The sequence below is a fragment of the Leucopleurus acutus genome (assembly GCF_964270905.1).
Source record: "Leucopleurus acutus genome assembly, chromosome: 12".
Lineage (NCBI taxonomy): Eukaryota > Metazoa > Chordata > Mammalia > Artiodactyla > Delphinidae > Leucopleurus > Leucopleurus acutus.
The window spans coordinates 68,323,605-68,340,048 of record NC_139154.1 but is presented as its reverse complement, the minus strand read 5'-3'; the positions used below and the strand labels follow the sequence as shown (position 1 = coordinate 68,340,048).

The following is a 16,444-nucleotide window of genomic DNA, read 5'->3' as shown; positions in this document are numbered from 1 at the left end:
AGAGGAAATCAAAAAATGCCTAGAGACAAAAGACAATGAAAACAGGAGGATCCAAAACCTATGGGATGCAGCAAAAGCAGTTCTAAGAGGGAAGTTAATAGCAATACAACCCTACCTCAAGAAACAAGCAAAATCTCAAATAAACAATCTAGTCTTACACCTAAAGGAACTAGAGAAAGAAAAACAAATAAAACCCAAAGTTAGTAGAAGGAAAGAAATCATAAACATCAGAGCAGAAATAAATGAAATAGAAACAAAGAAAACAATAGCAAAGATCAGTAAAACTAAAAGCTTGTTCTTTGAGAAGATAAACAAAATTGATAAACCATTAGCCAGAATCATCAAGAGAAAGTAGGAGAGGACTCAAATCAATAAAATTCGAAATGACAAAGGAGAAGTTACAACAGACACCACAGAAATACAGCATCCTAAGAGACTTCCACAAGCAACTCTATGCCAATAAATGGACAAGCTGGAAGAAATGGACAAATTCTTAGAAAGGTATAACCTTCCAAGACTGAACCAGGAAGAAATAGAAAATATAAACAGACAAATCACAAGTAATAACATTGAAACTGTAATTAAAAATCTTTCAACAAAAGTCCATGACCAGATGGCTTCACAGATGAATTCTATCAAATATTTAGAGAAGAGCTAACACCCATTCTCCTCAAACTCTTCCAAAAAATTGCAGAGGAATGAACACTCCCAAACTTATTCTACGAGGCCACCATCACCCTGATACCAAAACCAGACAAAGATACTACAAAAAAAGAAAATTACAGACCAATATCACTGATGAATATAGATGCAAAAATCCTTAACAGGGCTTCCCTGGTGGCACAGTGGTTGAGGGTCCGCCTGCCGATGCAGGGGATGCGGGTTCGTGCCCCGGTCTGGGAGGATCCCACATACTGCGGAGCAGCTGGGCCCGTGATCCATGGCCGCTGAGCCTGCGCGTCCAGAGCCTGTGCTCCACAACGGGAGAGGCCACAACAGTGAGAGGCCCGTGTACCGCAAAAAAAAAAAAAAATCCTCAACAACATACTAGCAAACAGAATCGAACAACACATTAAAAGGATCATACACTATGATCAAGTGGGATTTATCCCAGAGATGCAAGGATTCTTCAGTATACGCAAATCAATCAATGTGATACACCATATTAACAAATTGAAGAATAAAAACCATATGATAATCTCAATAGAAGCAGAAAATCTTTTGACAAAATTCAACACCAATTTATGACAAAAACTCTCCGGAAAGTGGGTATAGAGAGAAACTACCTCAACTTAATAAAGGACATATAGTACAAACCCACAGCAGACATCATTCTCAATGGTGAAAAGCTGAAAACATTTTCTCTAAGATCAGGAACAAGACAAGGATGTCCACTCTCACCACGATCATTCAAAATCGTTTTGGAAGTCCTAGCTACGGCAATCAGAGAAGAAAAAGAAATAAAAGGAATACAAATTGGAAAAGAAGAAGTAAAACTGTCACTGTTTGCAGATGACATGATACTATACATAGAGAATCCTAAAGATGCCACCAGAAAACTACTAGAGCTAATCAGTGAATTTGGTAAAGTAGCAGGATATAAAATTAATGCACAGAAATCTCTTGCATTCCTATACACTAATGATGGAAAATCTGAAAGAGAAATTAAGGAAACACTCATATTTACCATTGCAACAAAAAGAATAAAATACCTAGGAATAAACCTACCTAGGGAGACAAAAGACCTGTATGCAGAAAACAATAAGACACTGATGAAAGAAATTAAAGATGATGCCAACAGATGGAGAGATATACCATGTTCTTGGGTTGGAAGAATCAATATTGTGAAAATGACTATACTACCCAAAGCAAGTTACAGATTCAATTCAATCCCTATCAAATTACCAATGGTATTTTTTACCAAAGTAGAACAAAAAGTCTTAAAATTTGTATGGAGACACGAAAGACCCCGAATAGCCAAAGCAGTCTTGAGGGAAAAAAACGGAGCTGGAAGAATCAGACTTCCTGTCTTCAGACTGTACTACAAACCTACAGTAATGGTACTGACACAAAAACAGAAATATAGATCAATGGAACAGTATAGAAAGCCCAGAGATAAACCCACACACCTATGGTCAACTAATATATGACAAAGGAGGCAAGGATATACAATGGAGAAAAGATAGTCTTTTCAATAAGTGGTGCTGGGAGAACTGGACAGCTACGTGTAAAAGAATGAAATTAGAACACCCCCTAACACTATACACAAAAATAAACTCAAAATGGATTAGAGACCTAAATGTAAGACCGGACACTGTAAAACTCTTAGAGGAAAACATAGGAGAACACTCTTTGACATAAATCACAGCAAGATCTTTTTTTGATCCACCTCCTAGAGTAATGGAAATAAAAACAAAAATAAACAAATGGGACCTAATGAAACTTCAAAGCTTTTGCACAGCAAAGGAAACCATAAACAAGACAACCCTCAGAATGGGAGAAAATATTTCCATACGAATCAACAGACAAAGGATTAATCTCCAAAACATATAAACAGCTCATGCAGCTCAATATTAAAAAAACAAACAACCCTGTCCAAAAATGGGCAGAAGACCTAAATAGCCATTTCTCTAAAGAAGACATACAGATGGCCAAGAAGCACATGAAAAGGTGCTCAACATCACTAATTATTAGAGAAATGCAAATCAAAACTTCAATGAGGTATCACCTCACACCAGTTAGAATGGGCATCATCAGAAAATCTACAAACAACAAATGCTGGAGAGGGTGTGGAGAAAGGGAACCCTCTTGCATTGTTGGTGGGAATGTAAATTGATACAGCCACTATGGAGAACAGTTTGGAAGTTCCTTAAAAAACTAAAACTAGAATTACCTTATGACCCAGCAATCCCGCTACTGGGCATATACCCAGAGAAAACCATAATTCAAAAAGACACATGTACCCCAATGTTCATTGCAGCACTATTTACAATAGCCAGGTCATGGAAGCAACCTAAATGCCTATCGAGAGATGAATGGATAAAGAAGATGTGGTACATATATACAGTGGAATATTACTCAGCCATAAAAAGGAATGAAATGGGGTCATTTGTAGAGACGTAGATGAATCTAGAGACTGTCATACAGAGTGAAGTAAGTGAGAAAGAGAAAAACAAATATCGTATATTTACACCTGTATGTGGAACCTAGAAAAATGGTACAGATGAGTCGGTTTGCAGGGCAGAAATGGAGACACAGATGTAGAGAACAAATGTGTGGATCCCAAGGGGGAAAAGCAGCAGGGGTGGTGGTAGTGTTGTGATGAATTGGGAGATTGGGATTGGCATACATATACTAATATGTATTAAATGGTTAATTAATAAGAACCTGCTGTATTAAAAATAAATAAAATAAAATTCAAAAATTCAAAAAAATACAATAATATAGCTCACAGGTGCTGAGTGGCCATTAAGTGTGCTAGGAACTTTATATGCATTATCTCATCAAAAGAAAATTGCAGCATGATGAAAACATTCTGGATTTAAATAGTGGTGATGGGGGCTTCCCTGGTGGCCCAGTGGTTGAGAATCTGCCTGCCAATGCAGGGGACACGGGTTCGAGCCCTGGTCTGGGAAGATCCCACATGCCGCGGAGCAACTGGCCCAGTGAGCCATAACTACTGAGCCTGTGCGTCTGGAGCCCCCGCTCGTCGCAAGCAGAGAAAGCAAGACCCAACCCAGCCAAAAATAAATAAACAAACAAATAAATAAATTTATATAAGTAAATAAATAGTGGTGATGGTTGCAGAACCTCATTAATGTTCTAAAACCACTGAAGCGTATACTTGAAAAGGGCAAATTTTATGATAGGTGAATTAGATTTCAACTAAAAAAAGAATGTGTATGTGAAACAGTTTTGGAAAATTACAAATGCAGAGGTGGTCCACAAAGTGCTGTGAAGGATATAATATGGAATAAGTCCGTCTTGTTTCTTACTCTCAAGCTCTTTATAATATGGTTGAGGAGTTAAAACAGGTACATAAGAACTAACACCTAAAACCAGGTGTGAGGGAGGACCGTTGTGAGCTTACAAAGTTTTATTAGACAGTCTGAGGACCAAGAGATGAGTGATGTACCCAGCCTCCAGGGGAGTGATGTCATTGTCAGGATATAGTTTCATGGGATCAAAGGAGCCATAGCATTCCAAAGAATGGGGATATAATAAAAAAGGTATACTATCCTTAATGAAGATTTGATGAGAAAATGAAAATACTATTTTCTTAGAATGTATGACTCTAAACAAGATGTTTCTAAGGTGGTATCACCCTAGATCTCAGCCACTTCTAGTTCGTTGTTGTGTGGCGCTATGAAATGTAATCAGTTATAAAGAAAGGTGTACTTTTCAGTAGCCCTACTCTTAACTCCATTCTCTGAGCATGCCTTGGTTTCAAGATCTTCTGGAACATGGACACAGTCGAAGACATTCTTTTTTACAAAGTCCCTCCAACTTGGTGAGGTTCCAGTACTGATATTTTTTAGCTCTATGAGTCGGGGCACATTATCTAAAGTCTCTGAGCAGATGGGAAAAGTAGCACTTAACCTTTAGGTCAGCTGGGAGTTTCAGGTAGATACTTGGTATGTTTTTCAGTGCCTGGTACCTGGTGAGCCCTCTGGTATGTAGGGCCTAGAAAGAGAGACGGGGGACAGAGAGAACATATCTTCTATGTCCCTGGGTATCTTTGGGATCCACTGGCTGTATTACAGCCATCCAAACACTGGCCACACAGTCGGAGGCTCCCTGAGAACCTCTGGAACCCTCCCCACCAGTGCTGCAGCGAATCCCTTAACTCTTTTGTGGGTGTGAATATTTGCATGCCTGATTTATCTTCTCAATTTGACTGAAAACTTCCTGAAGGGCAGAGAACACACTTTACATGTTTGTATTGTCTACACACTTAGCAAATGCAGAATTCATATTATTCAATTTTTATTTATTAGCTGAATGAATAAAAAAGTATAAATCAGTAGGGAAAGTGGAAGACGGGAGCGGTAACCTCGTTTTTGAAATGGTGTGGGGTTTCTTTTGGGGGGAAAGGTTGCTTTTCCAGCTCAGTGCCAGGTTAAAATAACTGGACCCAAACTACTTCTTGACATTATGGCCCAGCTAGATTGGTAAACACAATCTCTACCGGCCAGAAGGACCCCTAAGTCATTCATTTGGAAATGTTTTGGGGTTAAATTAGCAATGATCTGAATCAGTGTGTTTGTTCTGAGGTGAGAGAACAGGCGGCTCTCTGACTCTGGTGCTCTGCAGTGTCACTTACTCCCAGCAATAGTGACTATAGGCCCCAGAGTCCCCTTCAGCCTTAAAACCTCTGTTCCTTGGTGAGGGTTAGTCTCTGGAAGGGCAAAACATAACACAGCCTGACTCCGACTTCACTTGACAATGTAGACTTGGACCATGAGAGTTGTTCTGTACTCGGCAATGAGCGCGAGCATTGAGTGCATTTGAAGACATCGTCAAGTTTTCTCTAAAGGGGGGCCCTGGAGTATAGAACTGTATCGTGTTGCACAAAAGAAGCTTATAGCCCATAAACAAGCCTCCTTGCTAATCTACATGCCATCCTGGGTGGCACACTTGTTCACTTGCTTAGTGATACTCTAGGAGTATGATAAATAAATGAACAACAAAAAAAGAAGACAATTTTTCACTTTTTACTGTTTTCCTGGACATAGTTGAGCCAAATGCTTCTTCATAACAACCCCAGAGTAGGGGAAAAGAAGCAGTGGACATATGGGCATGCCATACACAAGCTAAAGCTTTATATATGTGTATTCTGTTTTATCTGTTTCGAATGCATATAGATTGAAATATATCCGCATCTATAACACACAAACATCCTACTTGAAGTATGCCCAAGACATTGAGTATACCATTAAATCTTGATCTTTGTTAAAACAAATATTTTTCCAATGAATATGTGATTACAGATGGAATTAAGAGATGCATTAACTATGGTGTCACTTGCTAAAACTTTCAAGTTCCTTTCCGGTGTCATCTTTCATTTTTCCTTTTAACTTGGTCTAATAATATAATCCTTATTCTGAAATGAGCTTTTGTGAAAAAATCAGTAATTACCTTTGTCACTATTTATTTAATGAATCCATGGAAAGACTTCATTAAATTATAAATGCCTCGTTACTGATATTCTCATAATAGATTTTTGAAATTATGGTGTGAGCCAGTTATCTATTTCAAGGAAGACACAAAGTTGAAAAATCAGTACATGTCCAGTGAAATTACTGCTGGTTTTGCTAATGCAATGTCATGAGAATTTGCCAGGGACAGTCACATTTAATCCCAGAGAATAAGAATTTGAAATGAATTCTTTTAAATTGTAATTATCTATTGGCAAGAAAGTTTAGCAAGTTTTGTTTATATAATTGAAATGACTTGCTATCCTGTCAATATGGGAGGGATGTGTTTTGAGAATATTTACAGTTTCTGAATGGATTTATAAATATTGGTCCTTTAAACATGCTTGATAGTAATATTTTATAGTTTATATGCCTTTTTTAATTTATTTGTTTTTAGGGAAAAAAATTGGCCCATTGGCTATTATTTATGCTTAAGTTATTTTTCAAGGACTTGATGCAACCTGGGGTGGGGTAAATAATGTCTGAGTTAGGGTACAGTCTGTTGTCTGAGCCTACTTTGGTGGTATTCATTTCTGGTCTAGCTGTCTCTGGAGTTTGAATCCATGAGATGTTAAAGATGTTGGAAGTTGAAGAATCAACATATGCAGGGAAAGATGGGCATCATTTAAAAGTCAGAAGCTTTCCAAGTATCAGCAATTCTCACTGTTTCTTAATAGTTTGTTTTACTGTGTTGCAAGAAATGAATCCCTGAGAAATCTGGGCATTTCTTTACCCTAGGAAATAAGCATTTTACATTTCATATTGCAGAAACATTTCCGGATAAGGTAAAAGACTCTGTTTCAGAGTTTGGTGCATTTTGTATCTTTAGCATTGTAATGCGTCTATTCACAGAACTTGAATCTCCTTACTGATTAGAACTCTGATGAAAATAGCCTACTGTAGCCTTCCTATCAGAACAAGTAGGAAACTTGAAGAGTTTCTTTCCATCTATCCTGGGATAAGATGCATGACTGTAATAGAAGAGACAGTGAAACAATCAGCTCTAGAGTAACAAATATCTCCATGTACTTGTTACGGTGAAAGAGCTGATTCCTAGGTTGCAACAGGAATTTAAACCTGTTCTGTCAAATATTTCTTCCTGACCCCAGTAAAGTCTAGGAAATGTCTCAACACTACCTTGGTCATTTTTAGATAATAAAAAAAATCATCTGTTCATGTTTAGACATAAGTAATTTCAGCTTACTCCTTTGTAATAATAAATACAACTTCAGTTAAAGCCAGCCCCTTACCCCTTTACCCCTGCTTGGGCTGCCTTAGAGCTGCCACTTGCCCTGGGTGAGGGAGCAGGGTTGTTTCTCCTCTTGTTTACACGATGTTTACTCTTCTCCTTGACTCCTCCAGGGATGAAGCAGGAGAAGAGGAGATAAGGGGCAGAAATGATCTTACTTAGCTAATACAATAGTAACTGTCTAGCTGTGCTTAGCCCATGCTTAAGATTGACACTGAGGGGCACTCTTGGGGGGCATTTTGGTGGGCTTTTTTTAGTTCTCTTAACCACATCCTTCAGATGGTCATTTAGGATTTCCGCCTCAGTCCCTGGGCACCCATCACTGCAACTCCAGGTTCTTTCTCTTGAGTTGTCTTAACTACTCACCACCTCTCTCCCCAGGGGACCTCTTGGATAGAATACAACATAATTCAGTGCTGGCGCTCTAACCCATGGTCCATGTATAATGCTCACATGTTCCTTCTAACAAACTAATGTACAGGTGAGCCCTGGTGCAGTAATCACTTCTTGCTCTGCCATCAGAGCATCAGCCAGTCTCAGTCTCTCCCCTTGAAGATTTGTCAGGCAAGTGTCAAATCCCAGGCAAGGGCAACTGGGGTTGCTGATTACCCCAACTGCCCCAAGTTCCAGGAGACAAGTATCAAACTTTCTGAGATGTTCCATTAAAGTCCCTTTCCTGTGCACCCCTAAGATAAGGGAAAAGTAACCTTCTACCTTGGCGGTACATGCAAATCACATCACATTCAAAAATCCTCTTCTAATTATCATTGGCTTCTTGGTCTTTCTTGCCTCTTTAATGGGCTGCAAATAGGTTATTAATTCAGGGTCTCAAAAGCAGTTTTCAGTGCTCTTCTTTGCAAGTCTGGCTTAGGCAATCTTGTACCTCATTTTGTAAAATGGAAGTAGAAATCTGTGTTTGTTTGTTTGCTTTTTACTTATTGGTATCTCAGGATTGCAGCTGAAACTGAGACAAAAAGAGTCCATTTTAGCATCCTATTATGTCCACATATCAGTTGCTTACTGTCCTCTATAAAATTATTTTAAGCACGCATTGATTGATACATACAGTCTGCAAAGCATAATAAGAGGCTCCGTGGTGCCAACCAGAAAGATGAAACAGGTAACAAAGAACAACCAGATTTACCAAATCTGCTAACTGCAGCTAGAGGATGACCCGATATTACTAACATTCAGCCTAGTGTCATGAGTGGGAACTCAACCTCTGGAGCCCAACTGGCTGGGTTTGAATCACAGCTTTTCTCTTTCTAGCTGCATGACCTTAGCCAAGTTACTTAGTCACTCTGTGTTTCAGTTTCCTCAAATGTCAAATGCAGATAAAATAGTACCTCTTTCCTGGGGCTGTTAGGAGAAATACCAGAGTTAGTATTTGTAAAGTGCTTAGAACACTATAGAAGTGTTGTTTAAATAAAGATAATAAACCTCTTAAATAAGATTCTTAAAAAATTTCCTGTGGAGTTATATCACATATGTGTTAAAATATAAATATGCCATGTTAAATATTTTACTGAAAATGAGCAAATAGGAATTCTACCAAAGTGAAAAAATAATGAGTGCTTGCACCAAAGACCTATGCTAAAAAGATGTCTAAAAATGTCTTTATAGGCCCTTGGATAAGAGGTTAGTGTTTATTGGAATCCTGTTGTTTAGTTGTCATCTGAATCAATCTACCAAAAACCGAAATGCCTTACAATGGCATATATTTAAAAATAAGGATCTTGAGAAATATGGTAGAAAATAAAAATAAGCCCAGGGAAAAACAGTATAGCAGGGGTCTATGCAACTTGTAAAATTTCCCTACTCACTTTGACTCTGAGTTTCCTAATAACCAGTCAGAAAGGAAATGTGATTTCAAGTCATATTGTTCATCAAGCCCAAAACAAATCAAAACACACAAAAATAAAAACCATACTAACCTGTTATAAGAAAGAGATCTTTTATGGACACTAAGAACCAGGAAGAAGAAATATAGAAGGGGACAGTGACAAGATCAGTGTCCCAAACAACATCTTCAAATACTTCCCTTCAATTAATGCAGTGTTACACAAGATTTTTTTCTTTTACAATAACCCTCAGTGTAAACTCATGCCATGCTCTTGCTGCTTAGTTCAATGATGAGAAACCAGCAAGAGGTCAAGAGGATGTGGTCCAAATCTTCTGGTTTCTGATTTTAAATTTCTGCAGGAATGGATGGACTATATGTCCTTTATATCCCTTTTCCCCCATGTCGTTCCTCTCAACTGAGGTTTGATAAAAGGTGAGCTGCAGACAGTTTGAGGTTATGTACTCTGACAAGGGCCCACAGTGCAAGTATTCTGTGCTACTGATTAAGGGCAAATCCACATGCTTTAAAAACCAACCGAACTTATGGTAGAGTTGACAGCCCTGCTGTTAGAGAAGGCTTCTCAAAGCCAGAGGACATAAGCACATGTTTCTCTTTGCTGCGTGTTATGAAATTATAAAGTTAACAGCCACAAGCTTTGCACTTAGAATGTTGCTTTGCATAATTCAGAGAGGTAGTTACTTTTAGATACCCATATCTTAACATCATCTTAGCTTAGGTATAAATGAAGAATGAGGGAACTGAATTCTAACTCTAGCACCCCTCTATTTAGTTATATGACCTTGAACAACTCATTGCACCTTCCTGTGTCATAGTTTCATCATCTGCAAAATAAAGAAATTCAGTGAACTTCAGATTCTTAGCATATGATGATTTTTTTGTGTGAATAATGATTGTACTCATTAAATGCCTGTCTGTGTGCCCATACCCTGTAGAGTGATTTTCTATATTGTGAGCTTTTGTCCACTTTGTATTTAGAAATAGACTTCATTGCTCTGATTTTACCAGTTATTAAAAGGGAGAATTTCAAGCCTCATTTTTCTTGTGAAATGGAAGGCGTGGATTAAAGGAGCTATGTTAAAGAACATGAAAGTATATCCTTTAACACAGGCAGCTGTGTGCCTTGTCTGTGGCAGCCTCTGGGAAGAAGGCAGCTCAATTCTCTTGAAAGCATGTCTTTTGGAATATCAATTATCCATGAAAGAGAAGCTTCATATTTATCCAAATGTCAAGAACCTTGCCGGAGCTTTTCAGAAGTAAAATCGGAGGAAAGCAGCTGTTGTTCTGAAGCGTGTTTTTGAGCAATACCCTGTATGTAATTCTTATTAAATGATGATGAATCAGCACAACTTCATATAACTCTTTTTACTCCCCTCCTCCGTTCCAGCATCAAGGAAAAATCGGAGTTAAATTTAACGTTGGGACAGATGACATCGCCATCGAAGAGTCCAATGCAATCATTAACGATGGGAAATACCATGTAGTCCGTTTCACGAGGAGTGGTGGCAATGCCACGTTACAGGTGGACAGCTGGCCAGTGATTGAGCGCTACCCTGCAGGTAAGCCAGTGAATGTGTATCGGGGGAAGATTTTATGAAAAACAAACTGGAAAACGAAGCATTGTTTTCGTCCGTTTCACCCAATTTTGGGTTTTCGGAGAAACCGTCAAGTATTTATCAGATTTTAGAGTCGTGAATGTAATGCTGTCCTAAACTGTTCTTGATACAGTGTACAAATGGCATTTTATAGGAGAACTCGAAGGCACACGTTATCGTTTGCAAAATTCGGGACATCAGTGAAACCAGAAAAATGCACACATAAAAGGCACAACATGTCAAAGCTCTTTGTTGACTGGATTCTTGCATTTGAACAAAGGAAAGGCTTTGTCAAAAGTAACAAAGTTAAAATTTAAACCTAAGAGAGGGAATATCATACCATTTTTCTCTGAAAGAAAATGGGAGGAGAGTTCCTTTGATGGTGGTACATAGCTGAAACTCATGAAAGCTGCAGGAGGACCATGGGACAAACAGAGAAATAGTAAAGGAACTATATATAGTACCATAAAACAGCAGTTATAAGAACATGTAAGTAAATGAAATTTGTTTTCACTATCATATAACCATGGGGTTTCGCAAAGATTCTGTGACACTAGTAGTATTAGTCATTTCAAGTCTATAAAATGTATGCCAAGCTATTATTGATAACATAAAAATTATCCTGATCATCATTAATAAGTTTTGTCAGTACTGTTATTGAAACAGAGGCAGTAGATTAGAAACTTAAACCAGTGTTACTTGTGATTGCATATATTCTCAATTTTTAAAATCCTATTTTAAAGTAAAATCCAAATTAAAAGTCCAAAGGTATTTTACTGAAATTATTATCCTTTCCATATTTTAGTACAAAAGAGGTTACTAAAAACATCAGTCTCATTTATCTGTGTATAGAAAGATAAAGAAAGATTAGTATAAAGAAAGATTATAAAAAGAAATTTTTATTTTGCACAATAAAAATGATTACCAAAATTTATATATAAATTTCTCTATTACAGTATTTGTTTCTTGAAAGAAATATTTCGAGGAAGTAACTAACTTACTAAATAAAGATCAATTTTTTTAGTACTACTTATGCACAATTATGGAATGAAATGTCTGTGATACCCTTTTGGACCTTTTATAATTCACAGCATCTACATCTTCAAGCCACATTTCAAACCTCTTCTATAAATCTGGTGCTTTACAAGTATTTGCTGAATTAAATGTAATAAAAAACATACCCTGCTCTATGACAAAATTCAGAAGCAAGCACGTTAATAATATGCCCAGTGCCTTTTATAATACTGGCAAATAGTAGACACTCAATAAATATTTGCTGAATTGATGTCCTTGGAATTATCCCGGTTTTAAACTACAATTACAAGAATGCACACCTTCTGTTACCAACTTTAATAAGACTAAGGAATGGAAGATCTGGAAAGAAAGTAACTTAAATATGTATGCAGTGCTACATAGCCCCTGCTAATCCCTTATTGCATGTACTGAATCCTAGTAGAAATGTAATTTTTATGATAAATGCAGCCTTAGTGAAACAACAGAAACGTAAACTGGTGAATTTCCTAAAATCCACATTAATCAATACCTATTTACTGAGAGGAAGTCATTGCACTGGACACCACTGAAGATATAAAGTAGGATGAGATCTAGACTCTGCTCCTGGGGTGTCGTCATCCGTGAACAGTGAACCTGACCATGTAAAATGATAAATCCTGTTACTATTACAGTATGGCAGTTGCCTCTTGAAGCCTAGCTTTGTTTCACCAGTTAATTCTTTAAAATTATCTTAGTTTAGTAACTTTTCACTCTTACACTTCCAAACTAGTATCTTTAAGTGCCGTATTCTAGAGAATGTTAATGGTGACTTATGAGAGGAGAGAGGAAGTCCCACTCTCAAGTTAGTTTGGGAAATTCTGGGTTAACTAAGTTAAAAATATCTATGCTTGTATTTTGTTATATTAATACCATAATGAATCTCTAGAAGAGAAATATAGTATGCATTTCCCAAGCATAGATAATCAGAACCTCGTTTTCTAATGCACTAATGCGCTTGGATAAATATTTTATGTTTTTAAAAATTTCTAGACCTCACTATTTTAATATATTTTATCTGACTAACAACCCTTTAACTGTACACATACCAGATACTATATTCTAGGCATACTCCAAAAAAGACATGATCCCTGGCTTTTTGTGGTATGCTAATGTCCAATTTGAATGTCAGTAGCTGAGATTGGAGCAGTGTTAATTAATTAAGTCAACAAATATTTCTATATTTTTTCTAGACTAATAGTTGTTTAACACATATGATGTCTTATGTACCAATTAAATGGATGCTCAGTATACGAAACAATATAAAATATATTTAAAAAGCAGAAGCTGGCAAAATCGTGATAATTAAGGAACGACTCTTCAGCAATACTCAATTTAGATGCCACCTTTTATATTTAGTCCAAGATTCTAAGTGTCCTTTCACCAAAAAGTATTTTCAATGTTATTACTAAATCAAAAGTGAGCAAAGTTGCAGTTATTCTGAAGGATACAAGCAAGGGTAAAACACAGAATCTGCCCTTGAGAAAATTAGAACAGCTGTGAGGAATTTCGATCTATACATATAAAAAGTTAACGATCAATGTGTAAAGAACTCAGGGGAGTCACCATGGTTGTCATCAAGCATTTTATTAATCATCTGCTCTGTGTGCATTTCAGCATGTTGTTGAGGTAGGAAATAAGCCATGAAAATTTCAAATACCTTTTTCTCTCAGCTTCATCTGCTACAATGCCATGAAGACTGAATACAAATTTACAAGTATGTGTCATCTAGATTAAAGTTTTTAGAACAAAGTGATCTTATGTATGAGCTCAATAGAAATGTCTAGCATATCTCTTTTATATTGGTTTGTGGTATGACTATTTTTATTTTAAAAGTTATTTTTGTTGTTGTTATTATTCAAAAACAGATGGACTAATGCTTTTACCACTAAATCCTGTCATCAGGAAAGTGGAAACCAACAGACTATATTTGGTTCCTTTTTAAGTGCCTGCACTGCAAAATATAGGTAATAGGGATTGAAATTAGTAATTAAGTATAGCACTTAACCTTCCATTGTAGGATTTTATGGTAAGTGCTTTTATATGAAGCAATTCATCTGGCAGCAACACTATACCTTTAATGAAAATTACCTAAAGCATTGACCAGTGGTATTAGCCTGTAATTGTCTGGAAGGCTTTCATAGAGAAACTAATTAGTAGAGGTAGATTTTATGCTCTTCTGGAGTGTATGAAATATTCTCATAACTCAACAGTTCACGTGTTAGAATAAATATTGAATTTTCTGAATAGCAGACCCAGTTTTCATTATTTTCTGTGCATGGAGCGAAGTATAGAAATAATATTTTGCAAACCATTTAAAGTCGAGAAATCCATTTCTTGGTGCTTATCAGTTAAAGCTCTAGAATATAATGCATCATGAATCCCTGATTTGCTCTTAATTACAGTTACAGAAAATTACAAAATTTTCTTTCTCAACAAACATAGACTTCGTCTTCTCATGATGTTAATCCACAAAACCTAACATTATTTTACTAGCCCAGACTAAAGATTTCTCCAGATAAACCACAGTTACCTTCGAAGATAAACCATTGACTTCATTTGTCTACCACAGAATGCCAAAAAGATGTTATTTATTCTGTACAAGGTCAAATATTCATTTTATTCCTGTCAAGTTAATACATCAAATCAACAAATATATACTATATTAAGGGAACTTCCTAGGCTTACCATCTTGTTACAGAGATACGTAAAAAATGTTCAAGATTAAAAATATACTATGTGGGAAAATACAAGTGTTATCATATCATATTCAGCTAATTTCTGAATAAGAAAGATAAAAAGGGAAAATTGGTTCCAAGGAAGACAAGCCATTTTGGAGTGAGTGGTCTAGCAAGACTACAAAAAATATAGGAAATTTGATTTGGGTCTTGAAAGGCTAGATTACATTTTAATGGGATTAGCAGGAAGAGGTAGAGACAGAAAATAATTAGGAAGCTTTAAAAAGCCCAGGTATCAAAAGATAAAGGCCTAAGATAAGGTGTGAGGGTGTGAGAAAATAAAGAGGTTGAATACAGAATACATTAGAAGACCTAGTGAACAACTGAGTAAAAGGAGAGTCATTTCTACTTTTTAGTCCCCCCCCCCTCAATGTAACCATTGATTATTCAATGTTTTGATTCTGCAGTGGGGCCACTAGACTGCATTAGGTAACAATGAAATGGAAACCTGTGATAGGAATAAGTAGGGAAGTCAGAGATATAGTTGCTGTTTACTAAGAGTTTAGTCTATCTGGGAGGCAAAGAAGGATTTTGAAAACCTACCAATGTCACATAAAATGGATTAGCTTCAAAGTTAGTAGTACAGGGTTTAGTTGCTATTAGAGTTTAAAGAAAAGAGAAAATGGTGATCTGGAGTGTTGTAACAAAGCAGATAGGTTAGGGATGGAAGATTTGAAAGAAAGAGGAATAACTCAAGGAAAAACTTCATGGAGAGGGTGTAAATGCTTTTTGCATGACCATTCAATTTGGCTCAAAGACCTTATGGGTATTATCTCTAAATCTTGACTTTGTTTTCATCTTCAAAGGCTTCAAATATTTCAGGGCTCAGGGAAAGTCATATTGATGATTTCCCTTTAAATTCTACAAACTTAGTTTAGATTAATTGATTGATTTTTAGTTCAAGTCATTAATTATGTTCAAGTCATTAATTATTATGTATTTAAGCCACTCCATCATTGAAAGTTTCCTATATGGTACTAAAGTATCCATTGGTTTGAGGATTTTTATATTTTTATTTCTTTTTGACTGAATTTTTACTATGTGGATGGTATAATTGAGAAAATCTACCTCATTTATAATCATAGAATTTGAAGGAGGGAAGGAACTTCAAAGATCGTCTCTACCAGCTTCTTCATTTTTCAGACAATAAAATGGAATCTTGGGGCTTCCCTGGTGGTGCAGTGGTTGAGAGTCTGCCTGCCGATGCAGGGGACACGGGCTCGTGCCCCGATCTGGGAAGATCCCACATGCCGCGGAGCGGCTGGGCCCGTGAGCCATGGCCACTGAGCCTGCGCGTCCGGAGGCTGTGCTCCGCAATGGGAGAGGCCACGATGGTGAGAGGCCCGTGTACCACAAAAAAAAAAAGAATCTTGGAGAGGCTAATGGATTTGATCAGGATCACTATGCTAGTTAGTGGCAGTGCCAAAACTACACTTGGAAACTCCTGTCTACTGGCTCTGTGTGCTTTTCTTTATACTGTCTGGGAGACAAAAAACAAACAGAAGAGAGATCATTAGATGTATCCTTCAACATAGCAAGGTATATTCTTCATAACTAAACATTATAATTTACATGGTCAGGCATAACTGTCTATATTAGTCCATGTCACAGCCTACTGCTTCTACTGACCCACACAGACACACATACACACAAAGCTATCGTATGAGTGTTAAAAAATAGTAACACATGAAATAAAAATAAGTTTCTTACAAAAACCATAGTTTTTGTTATCACTAAATTTTTGAATAGTATTA

At 36.9% G+C, this 16,444-nt stretch overlaps 1 protein-coding gene across 37 annotated transcripts in view; it reads left to right on the top strand.

Moving 5' to 3' along the window:
* Positions 1-16,444, top strand: part of NRXN1 (neurexin 1) — a gene marked incomplete at its 5' end in the record, with an annotated part of 1,133,428 nt that overhangs the window by 947,016 nt on the left and 169,968 nt on the right. For all 37 annotated transcript variants that reach the window (XM_082852240.1, XM_082852238.1, XM_082852224.1 and 34 more), the window contains one exon: positions 10,695-10,866. In XM_082852240.1, the coding sequence (XP_082708366.1) occupies positions 10,695-10,866 (172 nt within the window). The remainder of the gene's footprint in view (positions 1-10,694; positions 10,867-16,444) is intronic.